This window comes from Euprymna scolopes, chromosome 28 (genome assembly GCF_053919585.1).
Source record: "Euprymna scolopes isolate OS-2025 chromosome 28, ASM5391958v1, whole genome shotgun sequence".
Lineage (NCBI taxonomy): Eukaryota > Metazoa > Mollusca > Cephalopoda > Sepiida > Sepiolidae > Euprymna > Euprymna scolopes.
This window is the reverse complement of record NC_136509.1, coordinates 9436884-9461812: the sequence shown is the minus strand read 5'-3', so window position 1 is coordinate 9461812 and position 24929 is coordinate 9436884. Positions and strand designations below refer to the sequence as shown.

General features: G+C 33.5%; 1 protein-coding gene across 2 annotated transcripts in view; it reads left to right on the top strand.

Annotated features, from left to right (window-relative positions):
- Positions 1-24525, top strand: part of LOC145249446 (deoxyribonuclease-1-like) — a 120578-nt gene extending 96053 nt beyond the window's left edge. The window contains exon 8 of one of the 2 annotated variants that reach the window (XM_080111004.1): positions 24179-24525. In XM_080111004.1, coding sequence (XP_079967130.1) covers positions 24179-24328 — 150 coding nt within the window. In that variant the 3' untranslated portion in view covers positions 24329-24525. Of the gene's footprint in view, positions 1-4490; positions 4795-24178 lie in introns of those variants that run through there. The other variant, XM_080111006.1, reaches the window with a different exon arrangement.
- The last annotated feature ends 404 nt before the right edge of the window (positions 24526-24929 follow it).

Genomic DNA, 24929 nt, shown 5'->3' with positions numbered 1-24929 from the left:
CATACGGTTCCAACAACTCTCGATATATTCTAATGAATATGGATTAATTTTATCCTTTCTTCAGAATAATTATGAAGTAAGCAATATTATGACATATTATCTTATAAATTTTATAAAGAAATTAGTTGGTGTTCTATTTATAGGACAGTGGGACATAATGTGCTTATATGCGTCCATTTAATATGTGCGTTTATAGACGAAAATGGTATTTTAAAACTTAAGCCAACGGACAGCGCTTCGTGTAGAAATGCTTGGACTATCTAAAATTAGATGCGTCCATTCAACTTGCGCATTTCGCAATGAAATACTAGTTTCCAATGCATGCATGATAAAAATGGTATTTCGAATTTTCAGTATGACAGACAGACAGATGTATGGCACCTCTTTTAGAAATATTAAGACGTATCTAACATAAATTACGTCTTGTCAATCTTCACATTTACTGATTCAAATTCCGTTACAAAATTAAACGTAAGGTCTCGGAGAAAATGTTATTTTAAATACCTAATCGTGACACAAAATTTTATTTCAAAATTGTGATGTGATAGATAGAATGGCGCTTCGCTTTATTGTGACAGACCAACGAAAATTCTGTTAAGTGGGACCAGCTTATCTCAAACGATTTTTAACAATTAAAGCCTCTATACTATTTATATTTAAATCCCTCGAGCAGAGCTGGACTTTGTTGAGGTTGCTAGAGACGATTACTGTGAGAGGCGTCTAATAGACAATGTTAGATTGTTGCCACCCTTCGCTTATAACAAATTCGAAATCAATTGTGGAATATAGAAATATTTTTCAACATCTATAACATAAGATTTACTTTTTCCGCTCCCAACCGTTTCCTTCTGGAATTGTGAATGGTTAACATACCTGTAATGTAGTCTGAGGTGTTCTTCGATCACTAAGATGCGTCCACATCGTTTTCAGAAACTGTTGATTAAATTACTGTAGTTGTAGTGGTGATGTGTCAGTCGAAATTAACATTTTCTATTCTCTGTGTCGTTGTAGATGTCTTCTTGTTGTTTTTGTTATTGTTATTGTTGTTGTTGTTGTTGGTGGTGGTGTTTTTGTTGTTGTTGTTGTTGTTGTTGTTGCTGCTGCTGCTGCTGCTGCTGCTGTACTACGTTTTCTTCTCAATAACAAATTTCATAAACATTATTAATAACGACACGTCACAAATACAATTTGGTTCTTAAACTCTTTTGTTTTGTTATTTTACAACGTGCGTAGATATAAATAAAACAACAAACCCCTTCTCCAAATGCGGGAAGTAGCAGTTATCCAAACTCAACTTCTCTGTTTCTCTTTCTCTTTCCCTTTCTCTTTCTGTCTCTCTCTCTCTCTTTTCTTTCTCTCCCTCCCAGTTGTTCGAAAGAAAAATAAATTCTAACCACAGTTGCCACGTTAGATTAGCAACTTCTTGTAACTGTGACGTATTTGTCGGGACACGTAACTTTAACACGACATCTAAGTAGAGAAGCCCACTCTAGAATTCCCATTCTAAGCGTACTTTTACACACCCATCTGTTATTTTCTACCGTTACAGATTAGGGGAACTAACCCTAACCGTTAACTTTAGCCCTAATATTATATGCTGTGTTCATACGTTTGTGTATGTTTATATCACCGTCTGTATCGTATTTAGGGTGTTGAGTGTATGTACGTGTCGACACATTTGATCGTCTATATAATGTATGTGCATGTTAAATATATTTATGACAGTGCCTCTGTGATCATCCAGTGTATATAATGTGTCAGTTTTATCATTGTGATGTTTTTTTCCTTTATATATAGTGTTCATCAAATGAATGGCTGAGTGTAAACAGGTGTATATATATGCAATAAATAGTTCACCAAACGCGGACAATCGTGTACAAGGACAGTTCTTTACCGGGACGGTTAACATCGTTTCTGGGGAGAGGGGCACCTACCTTGTTTCACTGTATCTCTTTTTTGTTGTTCTATGAAGCTGCAAAAAGATTTGAACCGATTGACATAAAATGCCAGATGACATTTTATATTACATTAATTTCTTGAATGTTTCTCAGTTCTAGATTTTACTATAATGTCCACCGGTAGTGTTTCCATGAACCTCAGCGACTGGATCCCTCGTCCGGTAGCCAACTCAACGTCTCTCTAACTCTTTCCACCACTACTGACTGGCTAATGTGTATATCTAAAAACTATCCCTTTCTTTTTTCAACTCTCTGAATTGGAAGGTCAATCTTATTGTTATTCTAGATCAAATTTTGTTTATCTATCTACATTCAAAACTGATCTACATCCCATAATATCTATCTACATTCAAAATTGATCTACATCCCATAATATCTATCTACATTCAAAACTGATCTACATCCCATAATATTTATCTACATTCAAAACTGATCTACATCCCATAATATCTATCTACATTCAAAACTGATCTACATCCCATAATGTCTATCTACATTCAAAACTGATCTACATCCCATAATATCTATCTACATTCAAAACTGATCTACATCCCATAATATTTATCTACATTCAAAACTGATCTACATCCCATAATATCTATCTACATTCAAAACTGATCTACATCCCATAATGTCTATCTACATTCAAAACTGATCTACATCCCATAATACCAAATTCCATTACGACTCAAACTAATCGTTTTATTTTCCAACATTCCCTTTTGTTATCGAAATATTTTACTTTGAATATTTCCTATTTTATAACATCTACATCTCTATATCTAATTGATAATATTAATTGTTTAGGTTACTTTACGATGCTCGAGATTGCTAATATATAACACTAACACTAAACCCTAAACCTTAACTCTAAAACCTAAACATACTCACCCATCCAAAAAATGTAGTTTATAATCACGCGAGAAAAAAATTTAAACTTGCGGTAGGTTGTTGTTATTTTTTATCGTTTTGTTTTTTCTAATTTTTTTTTTATTTTTAATATCGTTATTAATCCGGCGATTGTTGCTATTTTCTCTCTCGTAGCGTTTGTAAGATTTGCACGGCAACGCTCGGTATATTTCGGTGTTTTACGTCAGTTTCTTGGCAAACCGGGACGGATGCCAATGATTTGTGTATAAAGGTTTGGGTGTAATTTGGCACATGTGCACTTTAAAAGATTTCACTATACCAATTTTAGCAAATAAAAGTTCATCATCAAAATGTTCTGTAAGAGATTCAGAACATATAAATGAGGTTGTGATAGGTGACGGTGGTTTGTGGTAAACGACACGGACTGACAACCTGAATGTTCCAAGTTCGAATCCAGTTCTTTCCACAAAAAGAAATCACTTTCACTCAGAATGTTGGTAACTTTCTCGTGGTCCCTCCCGTAAGCATCCGATGTTTTTCTAGATATAATTCGGACTAGAAAAATATCGGGGAAACCAATGACACCAATATAATTTTTGGATTCATATGATATGATGATGAACGAGGTTATAAGTCTACAACAGTTATTTCCCCTTGTTGAAACGTCTCTTGTATGTCGAAATGTGTTTTTGTAAATGTTTTAATATATCGTATTTTCCTGTAATATTCGGACTCGAATGACAAATAAATGCATTAAAATACAAGAACTAGTCGTATTTGTAGCCTTTATAGCAAAAAAATTGTCGTTTACAGCTCAAGTAAAAGCTATTTTTTTTCGTTGTTTGTTAAACTATTAACTATTACGAATTTTAATATTGTTTTTGATAAACTTAATCACAACGTGATGTAAATGATCTTAAAACATCCGATACAATGTTTATTTTCCATTTCTTTGAGTTTAATAAAAATGTATAATATTCTGAGCTTAAAAGCTTAGAATTTACACACCCGAATATCTTTACACCGCGTTTACTGCGATTACCACAACTCTCCTCTTTGATAATTTTCTAAGTTTAAAAAAAAATTGTTTGTTCAAACAAAATCAGAATTGAATTTTTAAGTTGTCATGCATGGAAAACATATCTGTACATTAATATTAAACAGTGATTCAGTCTTATATTTGTGTTTTTTGTATATTTGTTTGTTGGTTTTTGGGGGGTTTTTTCGGGGTGGGGCATGTGGACAACAAATATTCTATGACTTAAGAATTATTTTTTATATAATATTTTGTTTGAATTTTTAATGGATAGTGTAATTTATTCAATTTTTATTTTCATAATCATAATGTGTGTGTGTGTGTGTGTGTGTGTGTGTGTGTGTGTGTGTGTGTGTGTGTGTGTGTAATTAGCATGTTCCCATTAACTCAAGATTGTGAGTATACTCTTTCTACGTACAACCTGCCGCATTTTAATAACTAGTTTTTCAAATGTTTTAATGCGATGTTTAAACACTTTGTAACTATTGCAACCATTGTTTGTTGAAACGGACAACCGATAAAAATTGTGTTTTGTTTTCCGATTTTTTCAATATATAACCAATTATTGTTTCGAATAATGTTTGTTGATTTTCTTTCTTTTTTTTTCTATCAACTCCTCGCTGCAGATTATCCAGGTCTGGAAGATTTCACTGTTCAAGCCATCGTGGAAGATTTTCCTAAAACCAGAGAGTTGGATTCAATGTTTTATCTTAATATTCGGTTTATTATATAACTATTTCCTATAGATCTATTTTGAATGTACGTACCGGAGTACATATGCATATGCATACATATATGCATATGCATCAAGAAATACCTAGATTTTCCCTACCATCAGGTCACACCATGACACATATATAAACATATGAACACACACACACGCACGAATATATATGTCTATATATATATATATATATATATATATATATATATATATATATATATATATATATATATTACAGAAGTAAAAATTAAGTTTACAAGCGAAAAGCTCACGTAAACTTAAGAGAATATAAATATTAATATTTATATAGTCATCCCAACCAAAGAAAAAAAGCTTAACACAACCAAAATAATAGTGTTTGTCATAAAAGAATACAAAGATTGTGAATTATAATTTACAAAAATGTCTTGTTCGACAGAATATTCAAAATAAAACATAAAAATTCGCTTATATAAACCTTGTTTATCGCTTTAATCCAGGTAGATATTTTTTTTAATTTGAAATTGCTATGAAACGCAAAAAAAGTGAAATTTAGTACACTGGAAGAGCATAACAAGGCGCCTTATTTTCCTGATTTTTGTGGAATTTGAACAAATATTTTGAAAGTTATGCTCAATTTTCCATTTTCTGGTTACTTTTAAGTGTGTATCACTTAATTGAAAGTGTCCAAAATTTATATATCCGGTAATAAAACAATACTCTAACTTCATATTTCTATTTACATGAAATAAAGAACATATCCATTAATAATATTAACCAAAATCAAGAACGATTTTCACATTATTTTGTTTAAGGAAATATTTATTTATCAACGTAACTCCCATGCTTCAAAATCACATTGAATTGCCTTTTGTCAACTGATGATGTCAATCGGCAGATTTCAGATGATGTGATGCTATAGGAAACTTCGAAAATCTTCCTCCGAAGTTCATTGACCAGAGCTGCTCAATTGGGTTTATATCTGGAGAACAAGGTGGCCATGTCATCAAATTTACTCTATAATGCCTAATGACTTAAGGTAGGATGTCGTAACCTTGGCTGGGTGGGATGGCGCATTGTCGTATACATAAAAATCAATTTGGGGTGACGTGCGAATTGAAGGTCATCAAGCCATGGTGACAAATGCTCATTTAAAAAATAAAATATAAGACTGGCTTGTCAGTTTGACACCTTCTGGCACTCGAAATAGTCCAATTAGTTCATCGCAGATTATTCCAGCCCAAAACATAACACCTCCACTTCCCAGTTGGCCACAGAATCGATGAGGGGGTAGAGAATTCGAGAAGACTCCAAAATTTGACCCATCCATCCAGTCCATCAAGGGTTGCTATGGCCTCATCGGTGAAAAGAACATTTTCAAAGCTGGTTTTCATGTATTTCTGAGCCCAAGCCAAACGTTTCTCCTTATGAGTTTGGTTTAAAACAGGTCTTGCTATGGGCTTAATGCTTCTTGCAATTTCGTTTAAGACATTGTAGCGTGTTTTTCTCAACAAGGAAATTATTCCAGCCTTGACAAATATAGCAGTACTGTTGCTGTCCGGCTGCTTGATAAATTGACGGCGAATTTTTCTAACATCACGAGCAGAAACTGACTTTCTTGTGTTTTTGTCCTTCCTTGTTTTGATGTTTGGATTTTCAACGAATAAAGACAATGTTCTTCGATCTCTTCCAAGCTCATTGGATAGATCTATGAGAGATAAACCTTCTACAAGGCCTGCAGCAACACGTTCCTTTTCACTAGCTGTCAATAGACCCTTTCTAGGCATGTTGGAAGACCTGCAATAAAATGATACACACTTAAAATTACCAGAAAATAGAAAAATAAGCATAACTTCAAAAATATTTGTTCAAATTCCACAGAAATCAGAAAAACAAGGCACTTTATTATGCTCTTCTAGCGTACCAAATTTCACTTCTTTGCGTTTCATAGTAATTTCAAAATTTAAAATATATTGACCTGCAATGAAGCGATACACAGGGTTAATATATATATATATACATATATATATATATATATATATATATATATATATATTATCCACACTAAATTTTATAGGAAGATATATCTTATGCAACAATTAATAGTATTTACCTCAATAGTGCTCAATACGTGAGCAGAGATAGGTAGTAAGGTATAAAATATATGACAATTAAGCTGCACAAAATCTTCCCATTTCATCCCCGTAGAGAATCGTAAGGCTAAAATGAACTGAATTCGTGTCACCTGTTTTTGTTTTTTTTTTTGTTTGTTTTTTTGTTTTTTTATACATGTGATACTTAGCTTAGCTAGCTAACCAATTAGATTCGTTGTTCTTCCCATCCGTGAGTTTATCTTTCCATCAGCCAATTTCTATGCTTCACACAGACAAGGTTCGATTGATTTCTACTTCCTTTCTGTTGTTCTTCGAGGATGAAACGCAGGATACACTTTATAGTTTAATTGCTATATATTTTCATAGCTTTTATATATATATATATATATATATATATATATATATATATATATATATATATATATATATATAATTTTATTTTTATTTACTTATTAGTATTTATATTGATAATATATATGTATATATTTATTTATTTCTATTGATATAATATATATATATATATATATATTATATCAATAGAAATAAATAAATATATACATATATATATTATCCATATAAATACTAATAAGTAAACAAAAATAAAATTACAGAGATAAATATTTTTATATTAAAACCTATCAAGATAATAAAAAACATCATTATACTAGATAGAGCTTAATTGTTTCTTAATAAGAAACAAGAAAATCGATGATTGAAATAAAAATTGAACAATTTACAATATCTAGTAATCGATCAAATATTCAAACACTGAATTAAAATAAAGAATAATCGATTCACATTTCGGATTGCATATTAACAAAGTTTGAAGGCGTCCGAATAGTGTCGAAACAATTGTAACATTCATGAAAAATACACAATATGATGCTCTAAATTTTTTTGTCTTCTTGGTTTTGAAAACTTATATATATATATATATATATATATATATATATATATATATATATATATATATATATATATATATTAAAAAAATACTTTGCAAGGATGCGATATAGATAAAATATTTTTGCTTGTTTTCTTTTCCTTCTAAGGGAAATGGTTTCTGTAATGTTTTATTGTTAAAGTGTTTTTCATTCAATAAGTCTGAAGAAAGGCCGTTCTTGTGAAAGTTTTCAAACGACATAATGTTTGAATTTGCCCGAATAGTCTTGAAACAATTGTAACTAACGATGAAATACACTATTTGTTGCTGTCAACCCATTCTTTGCAGTCTTGGTTTTTGTTAAAACAATATATATATATATATATATATATATATATATATATATATATATATATATATATATATATACATATATATATATATATATATATATATATATATATATAAATGAGAGAGATATAGAGAGATAGAGAGTGAGAGACATACAGCATACAGAAAACAGAAAGAATATATTATTTTGTTGAAAGAAACCAATAAAATACACGATCATAAGTGACACGGAAGCTAATGTAAGATATTTTATTTAAAAACTATCCGTTACAGTCTCTACTTGTTATACCAGGGTTTAATACGTTTATTTGTAACGATAAAACCCTAATATACCAAGCAGTTACTCTTAAGTATAGTTTTAATGTGTGTGTGCGTGTGTGTGTGTGTGTGTGTGTGTGCGTGCGTGTGTGTGTGTGTGTGTGTGTGTGTGTGTGTGTGTGTGTGTGTGTGTGTGTGTGTGTGTGTTTTCAGTTAATTGTAAAGCACCATCTGGTTCTATAGAGTGGAGAGCGGAATGTTCTGTCTGGGATTTCCGCTCACATTATTTTATATAAAACATACCTCATTAACATTTCTCGTCTTAGTCATGAGGGCAGATGCATCTAAGACCTTGACATTAATTACTATTAACACTATTTCAAACATTTTCTCCTTCTCTCTCTCGCTCTCTATTTCTCTCTCTAGTGCGATATCTCGTTTGATCAGACAGAATTTCTGGAATCTCTTATTTCTTAATATAACATCTAATATCACCATTTTCACTAAATTTAATTCGATGTCATAACAACTTTTATTTTGACACACGCGACCAACGCTAACAAAATTGGTATCGTTTGAACACTCTGTCTCTTGGCCGACAAATATCCAAAAATTGGGCAAAATCATTGACGTCTTCACCCTCAACGCTTTTCACAAGGAGAGGTCGCTTTTTTAGTCGACATTTTCGCAAGTCCTCGTCTCCTTTCGATTGACTACCCTTAATTCCAACGCTCGAGACTTCCGTTAGTTTTTTTTTTTTTTCGCCTTCTTTTTTTCTTCGCGTTACGGGGTCGAGCCTGCCTGCCTACTACCATTTTTTAAACACCTCTCTCCACCCGGGCTGCCTACTGTTGTTTTGATTTCCCCCTCCTCCACCTCTCCACTCCCGCTACTACTACTGTTTTTAATACCTCTCTCCACCCGGGCTGCCTACCGGGATTCCTTACTACACCTGGGCAACGCCAGGTACTCCTGCTAGTCATAACTAAACGACTTTTTTAAAACACGATACGTATGACAAGTAGCTTTCAGTCTTAGAAGAATTTTTTAAAAATTAACCGGTTATTTTCTTAATGATCTATCATGATTATCGGGAACTATGTACCTTCTTTTTTTTGGGGGGGGGATAAGCTTCTGTAGTTTGTTTTTGTTTTGTTTTGTTTTTTTTGGGGGGGAGGGGGGGCTTCTTTTTTGTTTTTCTTTCTTTTTATTTGCACGAGAACCGCTACTATTTTGTAACTTTTCTCCGTGGAATTCTGTAACAGGGTGTTTACAAACATTATTTTTGTCACCACTCTTGTTGAGCATCATTCATGATTGGTTGGCATTCGTTTCTCTGATATCTTTCAATTAAGAATTCTTTCTAGAACAATATTGGGTACTTAAGATCACGTGAAAGTTGCTTACGTCCCTAAGTGAAAATGCCTCCGTGAAACAACCTGGATACGAACTTGGCACACGCAGGTTCCCACTCCGTGTCGTTAACCACTGAGCCACGGTCACCCTCCTGTCACTGCTGTATTTCCTGCTCTACAAACAAGTCTTATATAACTGAGACGTTTTCGCTTGATGGCATTTCTCAGTGGATTTGTTACAACCATTTTCTGATAGTGTCATTAATATACAAAACGCTATAATTGACAGAATCTCTTTTATAATGGTATCATATTGTTATTGAACATTTCGAAATGTTTACAAATTTTTACACTTTTATATCCAAACTATTTGAAAATAAATTTACCTGAAAAATATCAGAATTGTTTCGGATCTTTTTGTTATTTTTTGCTAACACTACTAACAGATTTGGAAAATATTGATACATCTACTAACATATATTCGGCAGATATAGATAACGATGGTGTTCATAAAGTATCTTCTCTAGATCTCTATCTCTAATATTATATAAAATTACCTTTTTGTGAGTGCGTGTGTTCCTTCCTCATAGGTTCCGAAACGGCTGAGCCTACCCTTTGCAAATTTAACACAAAGCTAATTTATGTGTCTGGCAGTGTTCTTAGATATGTTTTGTGCAAAAATTCAATCCGATAAGTATCGAAAATCGAAAAAATTCGATCTTTAAAATAACTTTTCTCTCTTATAGATAAAAAATAATCATTTAACAAGGGAATAGTTTACGTTACACCGACCAAGGGAGATAATAAAATTTCAGCAAATCATTTCTTCCTAAAAATTAGATTTGTTACAACCTGAAGATATAGCTTAGTGGTAGAGCATTTGATTATAGATCAGATGATCCCCCTGTTCAAGTCCGGGTGTACGACATCGTTTTATTTTAATTTTTTCTTATTAATTTACGATAAAAGAAAAGACATTATTTTATATCACCGCAAATAATTTCTTTGATTGCACATTTTAAAACTAAACATTAATCAAAAGTGACTTTTCCAGGGCATTCATTCGTCAATCTCAAATATCAGCTGACATAATATTGTAAACAAACACAGAGGGAATTTGATGAACCACATTATTATTATTATTATTATTATTATTATTATTATTATTATTATTGTTATTATTGTTATTATTATTATTATTATTATTATTATTATTATTATTATTTTTATTATTATTATTATTATTATTTTTATTATTATTATTTTTATTATTATTATTATTATTATTATTGTTATTATTATTATTATTATTTTTATTATTATTATTATTTTTATTTTTATTATTATTATTATTATTATTATTATTATTATTGTTGTAGTAGTAGTAGTAGTAGTAGTAGTAGTAGTAGTAGTAGTAGTATCAAGTCGTCTGGAAGGACAATTGAAAAAACTACGAATCCCCGATGTTTTAGGCGGCCTTCAGACTTCTGCGATTGTAGATACCACCAACATCCTTGAAAAAAACCCTTGATCTTTGAAGCTCCTGGTTTAGAGCCGGGATTGAAGGAAATCCTCTGGAAATGAATCCCACCCCTTTCCAGGGAGACGTTGATAAACGAAATCAGAATTATTATTATTATTATTATTATTATTATTATTATTATTATTATTATTATTATTATTTTATTTTATTTATTTATTTATTTATTTTGTGAATTATTCAACCGGGCAAATGATCCCTCGTTATATATAATATTCAACAAAGGATTGATTCTATAATAATACATACGCAATCTGCATAAATTAAAATATCATGTTTAGGCGTATTGTACGACAGGACAAAGCCGGACTGCAAGCTAGTATAAAGAAAATGTCGGTTTATTTGCGTGCTATATAAATCGATGTTAACCTTCAAATAAGTTTAAAGGCTAAATTTCCGAAGAAATCTAGAGACATTAAATTATTTCTTCCATTCTGAGTCACTAGGGGCAATTATCAGTTAGGTTCATGAAAAATTGAAATATATTTGAACATAAAAAGATGAAATGTACTTTAAATTGATCTTCCTCAGTTAATAAAAGTAAAATAAAATTTTAGAAAAGTGGAAATATTTAAATAATTATTTAGCATTTTTTTATTAGCATATATATATATATATATATATATATATATATATATATATATATATATATATATCAAAAATGATAATTAGTAAAAACCTGAAGAAAGTGCTCAATACTATTGCAGAGAAAATATGTGTTTTATTTTTTATTGCCGTTTTATCTGTTTAGTTACACATGTTTCGGTTACCGAATAGTATTAACGATCCAACAACTTCATCAGACTTTACAGAAATGGTTATTATGATATCATATTAACATAATAGTATCGTATTAACGATGCAGTATGGTTATTATGATATCATAATAACCATTTCTGTAAAATCTGACGAAGTTACTGGATCGTTAATACGATTCGGTAACCGAAACATGTGTAACTAAACAGATAAAACGATAATAAAAAATAAAACACATACACACACATATATATATATATATATATATATATATATATATATATATATATATATATATATATATATATATATATATAGTCTTGGACGTGTTTTCGCTTGTAAAGCTATGTAAAATATCTTGTCCTTCGTTGTCAAATTATTTTTCCAATTAATCTCCTGCAATCGCTGAATCAATTTACTTTCACGAATTCACATATATACATATAGGCATGCATATATATATATATGTGTGTGTGTGTGTGTGTGTGTGTGTGTGTGTGTGTGTGTGTGTGTGTGTGTGTGTGCATCTATATAGAGAGAGATAGAGATATATAGATGATCATTGGGAAGACAACCAAGCCAAAAAGCCTAAGCAAAATTCGTCCCAAAGCAGCAAACTAAAGCTTGCCTGCCAGGACGCTATATATATAACAATATATGCAAATTTTGGCATATTTTATTGGTTTGAAAATATAGGGTTTTTTTACGAATTGTCATAAAATTTTAACATTAGAATAATATTATAAACTTCAAAGAGCCTGAAAATATTGATGTAGTTTCGTCCCATACAACCAAAGATATGAGCATTTCAATTATTAACCGCAAATTTAATTTAAGCTAAATTGAATGTAACTCTTTATACAGTCACATTTTATTGGCCTTTTATTCTTCTATAATTTTACCTGTTTATATTTGACTTTTAATTGACGTATTCTAGTGTTCACGTTAATTTAAAAATTAGCTTCAAATCGAGACGGCAAAAGGAAACTTAAATTTCCGGTATTTGAAAAATGACATGTGCGGACTTTCTTTTTGCGGGGCCCTATATATATATATATATATATATATATATATATATATATATATATATGTGTGTGTGTGTGTGTGTGTGTGTGTGTGTGTGTGTGTGTGTGTGTATATATATATGTGTGTGTGTACATATATATATGTGTATATATATATGTATATATATAAATATATATATATATATAATCACTTTCTTTGGCAATTTAAAAAAAATTCTAGATCTCAGCGACTATTGATCAGAATTAAACAAATAAAGAAATGAAGGCTCATTGAGAAGGTAATGACCTTAATTGTGTAGTGGACTATGTGACATTTGCTCTTAAGGTCGCAAATTTAGGGGTTATCCCTCATTCAGAGCCTATTTTTGTCACTTTTTTACAGTTATAATATATTTCGGTCATAGACATTTGTTTGCCTAGTTTTTCATATGAATTATAAAATATGTATTTCCCCAAAACCCCTGCCTTGATGGAGGGGAGACTGAAACTTGCTGCTATGGTTTCAAATGATCTGAAATAACAGCAAGGGGAGACTTGATTCCAAATATTTCTTATATGTTTTATGTCTCCTCTTTTGTTTCCATACATAAAGTAAATTTCACAATGTATAAGGATTATTTGATACGTGAGATATTCATAATTGTACCTTATTTCCATACACAATAAATACCGGAACACAAAGGCGTATGGAGTCGATATCCTGTTGAGTTTATTCTCCTTGATGTATTTTAACGGCACGTTAATATTCTACACGGGTTTAAAATTGTTATTGTTGTCATTGTTGATTTCTATTGTTACTGATTACTGTTTCCTTTCTTTTTTTTTTTTACTTACTGTTGGAGACGCCTTTCCATGGGATTCATGGATTATCTTATGACATCACTTCCGTTGGTGACGTCACTTCCGGTATCGAGTACCGGTGCCCGGCAGTCTGAGATTGGCACGCGACCTAGCTGAACGTGTGTAAACGTCCTACCGTTCAGGAATGGATTTGCTCAACGCACTTTGCCTGTAATATATGTGAATACATGATTCGTTCCTAAACATCCTGTGTTCCTTCGTTCTTTTTACCATTTAACCCCATAACAACTGGCGACAAGGATTCGACTTTCACACGGGTTAACTCCAAAAAAGAGGAAAAAGAATGAAATTCTAATTGACTTCAAAAGGGTTTAAAAGCTAAGAATTCGGCTGGCAATAACTTGCTAAAACAAAAAAAACACACACAAAAAAAACAGAAACAAACACATGGCAAAGTTATCCGATTAAATTGTCAGTTACTCTTTTTGTCTCTATATTTAAATTGAAAAAAAAAACTGTCCTTAACGCATTTTTTATCATTTTTAAAAATTAATTTGGTTGCCTATTGAAAGAAGAAAGAAAAAAAAAGAGAAAAATGTTGACACAATTTTCACCGCGAGAACAATTCTATTGTAACTGTCTACGGTTTATTCTTATGCAAATTTGAACATTTTTCAAATGAAGTGAAAAGTTTGTTCTTTTTTTTTTGCCTTTGTTTTTGCTGCTAACTTTATGCATATTTTAACGGGAGAGAAATGTTTTCCCCCGTTTTCGTTTTAGTTGGACTAAAAAGCAATACTACTTTTTCATGGAGTGGAATTCTATGAAATATTCTATATTTAACTGTCGGTTCTAAAGTGAAAAACTTTTTTTCTTCCGCGTGGGGACCCCCCCCCCCACACACACACACACATAAAAAACAGCACTTTTGGTTAATTTCCAGACAATTCCACAATTGTTTTTATTCTTTTGCAACTGTAGTACATTTTTTTTGTTTTGTTTCGCAATTTTTTTTTGTCCACCCTCATATTGGGTTATCTCTAAGGTTTTTACGAAGAAGCTAGGGATACATTGCTCCCTCTTATACGCACACACTCAAAGAAAGGACATTTTATTTTTTATTTGTTTTTTATTATTTTATCTCTCTTCCAAAACGTAAAAAACGGAAATAATTTTTTTTATGCTCTTGGAAAAGCCATTACATGATGGAGGAGGTTAAAGCAATAATAATACAGCTTATAAAAACTCAGATGGACCAGCAGCGGAAAACTGAGAAAATTTAAAAGAACATGATAAACATCACCAGTTACAATTTCAAGAAAGGCAACAAGCGTTGGAGGAGAGAATGTTACTTCAACAACAGAGACAAGAAGAGCTATTGTTAAAAATATTCGATAGAACGGAACACAGGGACGACAGTTATGCTTTTCCCCGAAAGTACAATATGGAACGCTATAGAAGCGTTCAACTACCAACCGGAGGTGGATGGGACGTTTGACGCTTTCTATCGGAGGTACGAGGACCTATTCACCGTGGATTATCAAGAGTGGAGCAACGCTAAAAAAAGTTCGCCTACTTTGGGGGAAATTAGAGACCACAGAACATAGCAAGTTTGTGGATTATATTCTCCCCAGGAAGACGAGTGAATTGGAATTTTCTGAAGCCGTCAAACTTTTATCTGAACTATTCAGCCCGAATTCTACGCTCTTTCATAGAAGACGGAAGTGCTTGAACCTGCAAAAAAGCGACGACGATTACCTAACCTTCGCGTCCGTGGTAAATAAACACTGAGATGATTTCCGTCTATCTGACCTATCATTAGATGACTTCAAGTGTTTAATTGGCTGAAGATTGTCAACGGTTAGTCTGCGTAAGAAACAACTCGAGACACGTCGAGGAGTCAGGCGTAACATTCATTAGAAGGACGACTTTCAGACCGAACAAATACTCACTTCAAAAAAGCAGAGCTGGAAGTAAGAAAACTCAGGCTAATCACCTAATAAGTACCACCCAGTCACAAGACCCGGATCCCCTAGAAGCCCGTGCTATCGCTGCGGCGGGAAACATTGGTCGAGTCAATGTTTTTACAAATATAATTACTGCAACGAATGTGGCAGGAAGGGCCACAAAGTGACCCAGTGCAGGAAGAACAAGGTCAAAAACAGCGTCCGACAGATTAGATTCGATTTGGATTCGGATAAGAACCGGCGCAAATATGTCACAGTTAACATTGCAAATAAAACTGTGCATCTACAATTGGATTCAGGATCAGAGCTGTCCATCATTAACCTTAAGATGTGGAAAAGGCTAAGGAAACAAACCATGCGAAAGACGAACAAATCAGCTCGAGCTGTAACAGGCGATAAAGTGGAATTTGAGGGAGAGCTTACACTCCCGGTGACCTTAAATGGTGTTACTAAAAAAGTGAAAATGTATGTACATATGACATCCGGAAACCTATTCGGTACTGATTGGATGGAGCGATTCGAATTGTGGGACCAATCTATGAATAAATTCTGTCATAGGGTAGAAAACTCGTCTACGGAAGCGCAACAACTGAAGGACGAGTTAAAATAGGAATTTCTAGAAATATTCTCACCAGAACTAGGGAAATGTACAAAGGCTATAACAAGATTCGAACTAAAAAAAACACTCTGCCCGTTTTCAAGAAGAAACGAATCAGCAGAGAACTCCCGGTGTCTCTACCGCAGATTAAAAGGGAAGCAGACAAGGGTGACTTCATCTGTGACATAAAAAATGAGATCGCCACAAAGGGCGATGTTCCGGAAGCATTTTCGCTCTGCGATGGGGTTTTACTATATGGCGAAAGAGTGGTGATTCCCAAATGTCTCCAAAAACGAATTCTACGGGATTTTCACACAGGACATCCTGGAAAAAATCGTATAAAGAGTTTGATGAGGAGCTTTGTATACTGGCCTAATATGGACAAGGACATCGATGAGAGGATAGACTCTTGCACAGGATGTGCCCTTGCGGCTAAATCACCACCGATTATGTTTAAACCTTGGCCGAAGACTGACCAGCCATGATCTAGGGTGCACATCGATTTTGCGGGTCCACTCGAGGACTATTATTACTTAATCGTAGTCGATAGTTTCACTAAGTGGCCTGGTGTATTGAGGTGCAGAAGACCGACAAGTGGAACGGCTATAAATTTCTTACATAAACTGTTCGCACGTTTCGGTGTAGTCGATTGCATCGAAAGTGATAATGGAACCCAGTTTACGTCTGCTGAGTTCAAAAGTGTTTATGATACGTTCCAAATTAATCATATCACCACTCCCCAATACCATCCGAAGTCGAATGGACAAGCAGAACGCTTCGTGGACACTCTTAAAAGAGCACTGAAAAAGGCTCAAGGGACCCTAACAGGTGAAACACTTCAACAATTTCTACACGTATAGAATTACACCCAATCCGAACACACCAACAGCAGTCTCACCTGCAGAAACGATGTTTGCGCGGAAAGTGAGATCCGTTTTTGACAAGCTCTTATCCAAATAGTCAAGGCCACGAGTGACCACTTATGTACCCAGTAAATGTTTCATGCCAGGTAAAAGAATGTTTTTCAAAAGTTATAAAAAGAACACATCATTCTGGGAGGTGGGTACAATTACTAAGAGAGTGGTGGCATAGTATATATCATCCAAAGACCAACATATACCCACAAACGTCACCAGAAACAACTAAGATGTCGATTAGTTGAAACCAGCGACAGTCCACCATTGGAAGATGAGCCGATAGACACTGTCTTCGAAACGTTCGATCTTGAACGGCCTCAACCAACACATGAACTACGGCGGTCGTTCCATAAGAGAAAGGTTACTGAGTCATTGATGGTAAACCCTAAAAGGAAGAGGCACTGACAGCTTTTACGAGCAAAAAGCTTGGACGCCCCTCCATGGGATTAATGGACTATCTCATGGCGTCACTTCCTCTAGTGACGTCACTTCCGGTATCGAGTACCGGTGCGCGATAGTCAGAGATTGGCACGCGGCCAAGCTGGGCGTATGCAAACGTCCTACCGTTGAGGAATGGATTTGCTCAACTCACTTTGCCTGTAATATATGTGAATACATGTTTCGTTCCTAAAAATTCTGTGTTCCTTCTGTTCTTATTACCATTTGACCCCATAACACTTATGTTTCTGGCCTTGGCGGTTGTGAGCTACAAGGCGCCAGAAATGACTACAAGGGCGAGAGAGCCGTTCAACCCTCACCCCCACCAAACTAGAGCAAACCATCCGAAAATTATAATTGACGTGCAACAATTCATGGAAAATTAACTTTCAATAGATCTTCCGAAGTGAGAACTAATTTCCAAACATAAAAGTATTTGTTGATGACAAAAAACTTAAAAGTTATTAATTCTCCAAACGACCTAAAAGTTATTGGTGCAACCAAAATAGTTAAATGCATTGCAGATAGTCAAATGCAAATGACTACACACTTAGAATTATTTTCGACACCCGAAGACTGCATAAAGTCGGCAAAAAAAGAAATCATAATTACGTATGGGAACTCTGTTTCGTATTTCATGTGCCATTCTATGTAGAGGGAGAACACATTGCAGCGTCCCATACGAAGTACGGGGATATCACTAAGATTGCTTGCGACGAACATTTCTCAGTCTGGCAATTTGAAATTATTCTAGACCGTCAGGCTTTTAATGAAATCCTTCATTTTCTTTAGAGGAAGACAAGATATCTGTCATAATCGCAGGCAGGAGGCCTTTGTGTTGAGGGTTCACCTGGGCACTAAGGTTGGGGTATCCATTAGAAGAGAATCATCACCAGAGACTACTCACAAAAAAAACATAAACAACAACATTGACGAATTCCCCGATTTTAGCACGACAATAAAACTACCTAGAGAAAATAAGTGGCTGCTAGTCACTGGGGGAAAAAGACCCTGAGAGATTAAGTTTGAAGAGAAACTACTTAAAATGTTTAAAAAATAAATGAATAAATAAATAAAGCCCCGGGGAAAAATTCTTGAATTAAAAAAAACTGGAAAAAGTTCCAAAAAGCCTTGGCCCAAGTACTCCATTAAAAATAATCACCAGCCCTGTAAGCAAATCAAAATCATCACCAAAAATCATTCCTCCCCTATCACCGCGCCCATAAAAAAACAAAAATCGAATTAATCCCTCTCAGTCGATCATATAAAAGACCTAAATTAAACTCTTCAAAACCACCCCTCTTGTCTCCCCTCTTCAGACCCCAAAGAATTCCCTTTCCAGTATCACCAACAAAGTCCCAGCCACAATCACCATTCCTACACAAGAGACTCAAAGGTACCCTCCGTTTCGCCAGTAAAAACCAAATTGAATATCTTTCCCTCTCAACCAATCACCCAAACAATATACCCTCACCTAAAGAAAAGAAAAACCATCTCTATATCTACACGAGCATGATCTTTGACTCATCATAGCTAATACAATCACAAGAACTCTCTTCCGTTTGTCTGTTTCCCACCTGATAAGGTTACACGCAATAACCCTTATCCCCGAGTGGCCTCCGGGCCCTGATAAGTGGTGACTTCCTTCTAAAAAAAAGAGCTAAAGACCACAAATTAAGTTATCTCCGCACATTTTTGAAATTTACAATTTACAAATGGGAACTGCACGAAAGATCCGAAGAAATTCCCTGATGCCACCAGAATACTAGCAGTGATTCAAGCCCGGGATAAAAATAAATAATTCGGGACAAAATGAACGCCCGTACATGAAGTTTTCAGACGAATTCAAGAAGACGGTTTCAAATAAAAGGAAAATAGATGCGTTTTTTATGGAACAAGTTAAATATCTAGGATAAACAATAGACAGGAATTAGAAAAGATCCGACTCACATCTAGCAGATGCAATAAAGTATATGCCAGCTCCAGAATACAAAGTGTCATTACAAAATGTCCTTGCTACATCATATTTATCTGTATAACAGTAGATATGCGTGGCTATGTAAAAATATTTAACCGATAAACTTTTAAACTACTGGTCAGGTAATACAGAAATTAACACGAAATAATAGTTATATACAAAGGATGGTTAATAATACGATCATTGTTTGGATGGATGAATAACGTCTAGAGAAATATGTCAGCAGGTTAAAATGTAAAATATTCATTTCTATGTTTGAATATGCCTATTACTTTTGCGCATGCACAAATTCATTTATAGACTGAAGTGGATTAATTTAATTTTCTTCTTGTCTAACTCTCGATATTTATATTGGTAGGTAACGGGAATTGAACGCTAAAATGTTTTGATTTCAATTCTAACTGATGGGATCCATTTCATTCATTTTAAACTTTTGAAATCAGTACAATATATTAGGTACAATATAATATTCAATGAAGAATTTTCTCTACAATAATCAATAATAAGTACGAAATATGCATGAATTAAAATATATTTAAGCATATTTTACGAGCGAGCAAAGCCGTAGCTGCCCCCCCCCATATTTGGTTTTAAATATACATAACTTACGAGCGCTTCTAAACAAACTATTAAAGGATGAAATGGATCTGGACGGTAGAATGAATTTGGAGACATTTGGAAATAAATAACATTCTCATGTTTTAATTATTCTGAATACATTATGACCCAGAGCGCGAAATCGTTGTAATACTTGGTCATAGTGCATTGTATTTTACACAGAATAAACGATAATTTGCTGAAGTCTATAGCGCATGCGTCTCATACACATTTGCCGGCAAAAAGGAGCTACTCTAAAATTGAAAAAAAAAAGGTGTTGAGTATCATTTTTGCAGTAACAAAATTTTATAGTTTCGTGCATGTAAAATGATTGTTATTACAAACCGATCAATAACCTTTATTAACGATTTATGTACCGACAAAAAAGGATTTATTAATACATACAGCGAACCGATTACAGGGATGGAGCAACATCCACCTAAATTACATGAAATAGAGCATTTTCCATCTTCAAATGCCGACGGACTGTCTAGACTGATACCAAAATCTGTTAAGCATTTTTAAGACTGGTTAATTACTTGAGGTAAAAACAAGTCATTTAAGAGTTTCCAGTGACACTTGAATAAATAAAGACGAATGCAATAAACGATGTTTTTTTCTAAGGAACATAAAAAGGACATAATAGAAAAGAACCGAAAATTTTCGTATGGTATTTTATCTGCAGCGACGTATAATGATCGGGTAGTCATTCTAGTACTATTACAGAAACGTATTCTAAGAGTTTCATGAAGGTCACTCAGGCATTTCAAGAATGGACCGAGATATTGAGAATACAGTTAAATCATGTAAACGCTTTGCATTAGCAGAAAATACGCCTCACCTACAATAGTAGTATTGAATAGTTTCACTAAATGTCCAGAGATATTTAAAGTGTAAAAACAACGGCAACAGCAACAATAAGGTTCTTTGCTTGAAAAATTCGCACCGTTAGTGGATTGTGTAATATCGGATAATTGCACAAATCATGTCCAGTAAATCTAAAACGTTTTGTCAGTCATTTTTAGTGGAATTCATCACAGTTGTGCCGTATCATGCTATAAACAACGGTCAGGCTGAACGATTTATCGAAAATTCATTTGAACTCATACATAGATACGTTGCTTTTTCTGCTTATCCTAAAGTAGATGCATTTTACCATTCTAAACACTTTCTCATACCTGAGACTGTTCTCCGTTTACAAATCAACTACCAGACTATATATGGAGCCCTGTTATTTGGGCTGGTTATCTCTGTCCTATTTGAAGGTTCTTAATAAAGTGCCAAAACGTATTTTTAATTTAATTGCTCCCAACCGTTTCTTCTTCACTGCAACCTCTCTCACACAGACGTAATATTGCTAACTTCATTCGTTTTATATAAATACTGTTATGGTATGTGTTATTTAGACCTGTATAATCAATTCACTGCTTCCTTTGTTCCAGTTCGTCTGACTTGTTGGTCTAGTGCTCTCCATCGATTCGCTGTTTTGATACCCCAGTGTAATACAGCGTCTTATTCCAGTAGTTTCTTTCTGTTCATTGTTTTCATTTAAGGACATTTAAATAAAAATTATTAACCTGAAATTTTGTATAATATCTAGGCCTTATGTAAGGAGAAATTATTTTGACAAAAGCGTATATCTAGCAACAAATGTAAGAAATAACAAAATAATTACCAAATGTACTAAAAGGTCATTTGAATAAAAAAAACCTGAACCTGACATCTTGTTTAATACCTAGGCGTTCTGTAACAAGAAATCATTTTGACAAAAGCGTGCATCTGGCGAAATGCAAGAAACAATAAAATAATTATCAAATGTACCAAAAGGTCATTTGAATAAAAAAAATATGGACCTGACATTAGGCACCCGCTGTAAAGAAGCAACAAACTTGATCAATTATCAAAATGAACATAAGTAATGAGTATGATGTTTGAAAGGTCATTTTCAGCAAAAGGTTACACAGGTGTAACCAAACACAGGTCAATCCAGTGAAACAACAATGGACAAATATAACTCCCTTGGAATTTCGCTAGTGATAATACCGTCCCAAAGAGGCGTTGAAGGTGTTTAGAAATGGTTATATAATAACAACCAAAAGGGATATCGTTGTTGATTGAAGATTTGGGCTCTAAAAGAATGTTATGTTGTGCCTTTTGGCTATGATTACAGTGTAGTATCTGTGTTATGTTGTGGCAGGCAATGCCAAAGGTGTGAATTATTATTATTATTATTATTATCATTATTATTATTATTATTATTATTATTATTGATTTATTAACTGTTGTGTACAAAAAGATATGCAGAGTGAATATTTTGAAAAAAAATGATGTCTGCCTAAAATATTTATGCTAAAAATCAATTTTAACTTAGATTTATAAACAACAGCTCAGCCCGGATTTGCTCGGGCCCTATCTACTGTTCATAACTTTATGTGCATATGTATATATATATATATATATATATATATATATATATATATATATATATTACAAAGTTTGATTCATGTCCAGATAACCTATATTTCAGGTTTTTATACTCAAAATTGGCGGAGGAGTTTAGTAGAGTCTACAAAGGTCAACTCTTTAAACTTTGACCTTTTGGCAGACAAATTTTCACCCCAAAACTGATTAAAATGGTTGCTTCATGTCTGAATACCCTTTATGTAAAATTTCAAATGTTTAGACCCAAAATTGGCTGAATAGTTTGCTAGAGACTGCAAACGTCAAATCTTTTGAACTTTGACTCCTTGGCAGCACAAATTTTCGACTGAAACCGATTAAAAAGCTTGTCCCATCTCTGAATACCCTTTATGTAAAATTTCAAATGACCAGAAATTGACTGAGTAATTTGGTAGAGACCGCAGTAGTAAAAGAAAATTTAAACTTTGACCCCAATTTTGACACCTTAACATTTATTTTGGGGGGCTCAAATCAAATTATAAAGTTTGATCCATGTCAAGTGTTTAGACCCAAAATTGGTGGAGGAGTTTGGTAGAGTTTTCAAAGGTTAAATCGTTGAACTTTTACCCCTTGACAGCCAGATTTCTGGTTGAAAACCGATTACAAAGATTTTCCCAAATCTCATTATTTGGTAATGAGTTATTTGGTAGGGAAATGTACACACACGCGTGCGCGCGCACACACACACACTCACACACACGCACAAACACACACAATTTCACTTTTATAGATACATCGATAGAGTGATGAACTATTACAGAGATATTTATGTAATAAAAAAGATTAAGGAATTCAGTTTTATAAATAATAAACAATGGCATTTACCCGGTGACGAAGAAAGAATAAGTTTTGATATATAAACTAGAGATATAAATAAGAGAGCTTAACAAGGGAGCCGTCCACGAGAGGAGATTGGCTTTGTCAGTCGTGGAAACAGTCGACTGAGATAACTAAGAGACGATGTAAGGACTAAAGGGAGAGAAGCGTTGTAAATCCCTGAGGAAAGCACCTAACTGTGAAAATGAGAATAAACGAGGAAAAACAAAATGAAATCCTGTTGTTACTGCTTCCCAGTGAAATGTTTTCTTGTCGTGTCCAAGAGACGAAGAGAGCCACAATCTAAGGTTAGTAGTCCGTTATGTGTGCATATGTTTCATGTTTTATGAACCCGTCCCGAGCTAATGACTGTTACTTTGTTCTGTTTGAATATGTGTCAACACACACACACACACTAGACGATACACGAACATTGGTTTTATACACGTATAGTTATATAGACTAGATGCACATGAACGCATGTATATAAGCTCGTTGTATACAACCCCACAATTCAACAGGAATCAACCCATCGAATTCCTGAGCATGCATCTCCCTCCTAACAACTAACCATCCATAACAGCCACTGATAATAAAGATATATTGTTATATATCACTGTGTCGTCATTTTTTAAACACAGCAGCAATACAACAAAATATGTTAATCACAATAACAGTTAATTTTCATTATAAAAAAAAATCAGTTAAAAATGAGATTCAAAAATCTTTTTTTTTTCTTTCTTCTTTATATTTGCAGGGAAAGCTAGCAACCGTGTGGACTTCCTTACTCTTATCGAAATGTGTCCAGAAAGTGCTGAAAGAAAATAACATGAAGTTGGATGATTTTAAAGACATCTCTGGCAATTTAGGCAACGAGTATATCGATTCGATCTCTAATCAATTATAACAATGATGCCTAATACAAGGCGGCATCTAATTAACATCTGAATTCGATATATCTATGACTAAACGAAAAATATTCCACGGGTAAACAAATGGACACTTATTTAACCTAAATACTATTTAAAAAATATTATTTACAAAATTTTTACATAATAATCAAACAATCTAGTTCGCATAAAGAGGTTGCTCGTTTTAATGGTACCACTCTCGTTTTCGTAGTTCTTGAACTTTTTTAGTTAAAACATAGGAGGCTTTACTTTGGGATGACCTTTGTATGCAGTGATTAAATATATGATACTCTTTTGTCCCAACGCAACATATTCTTTTAACTATTAATCCTATTATTAAATTAAATAAAATAAAATAAAATAAAATAAAAACTATAAATGCACCAAGCCTCAAAGGAAAAGAAAAATGAAAACGACAACAATCGCCCCTGATGATAATCGGACGCATCGATAGAAAGCGCTTAAGAATAATATGGCTGAACAACAACTTTTGGGCGCCATTTTATACAACCTGCCAGTGTATATAAAAAAGACTGCGCGACAAATGGAAAAGATATCCAGAAAAATCGGAAAAAAATAACCCTGCTGTGTTCAATC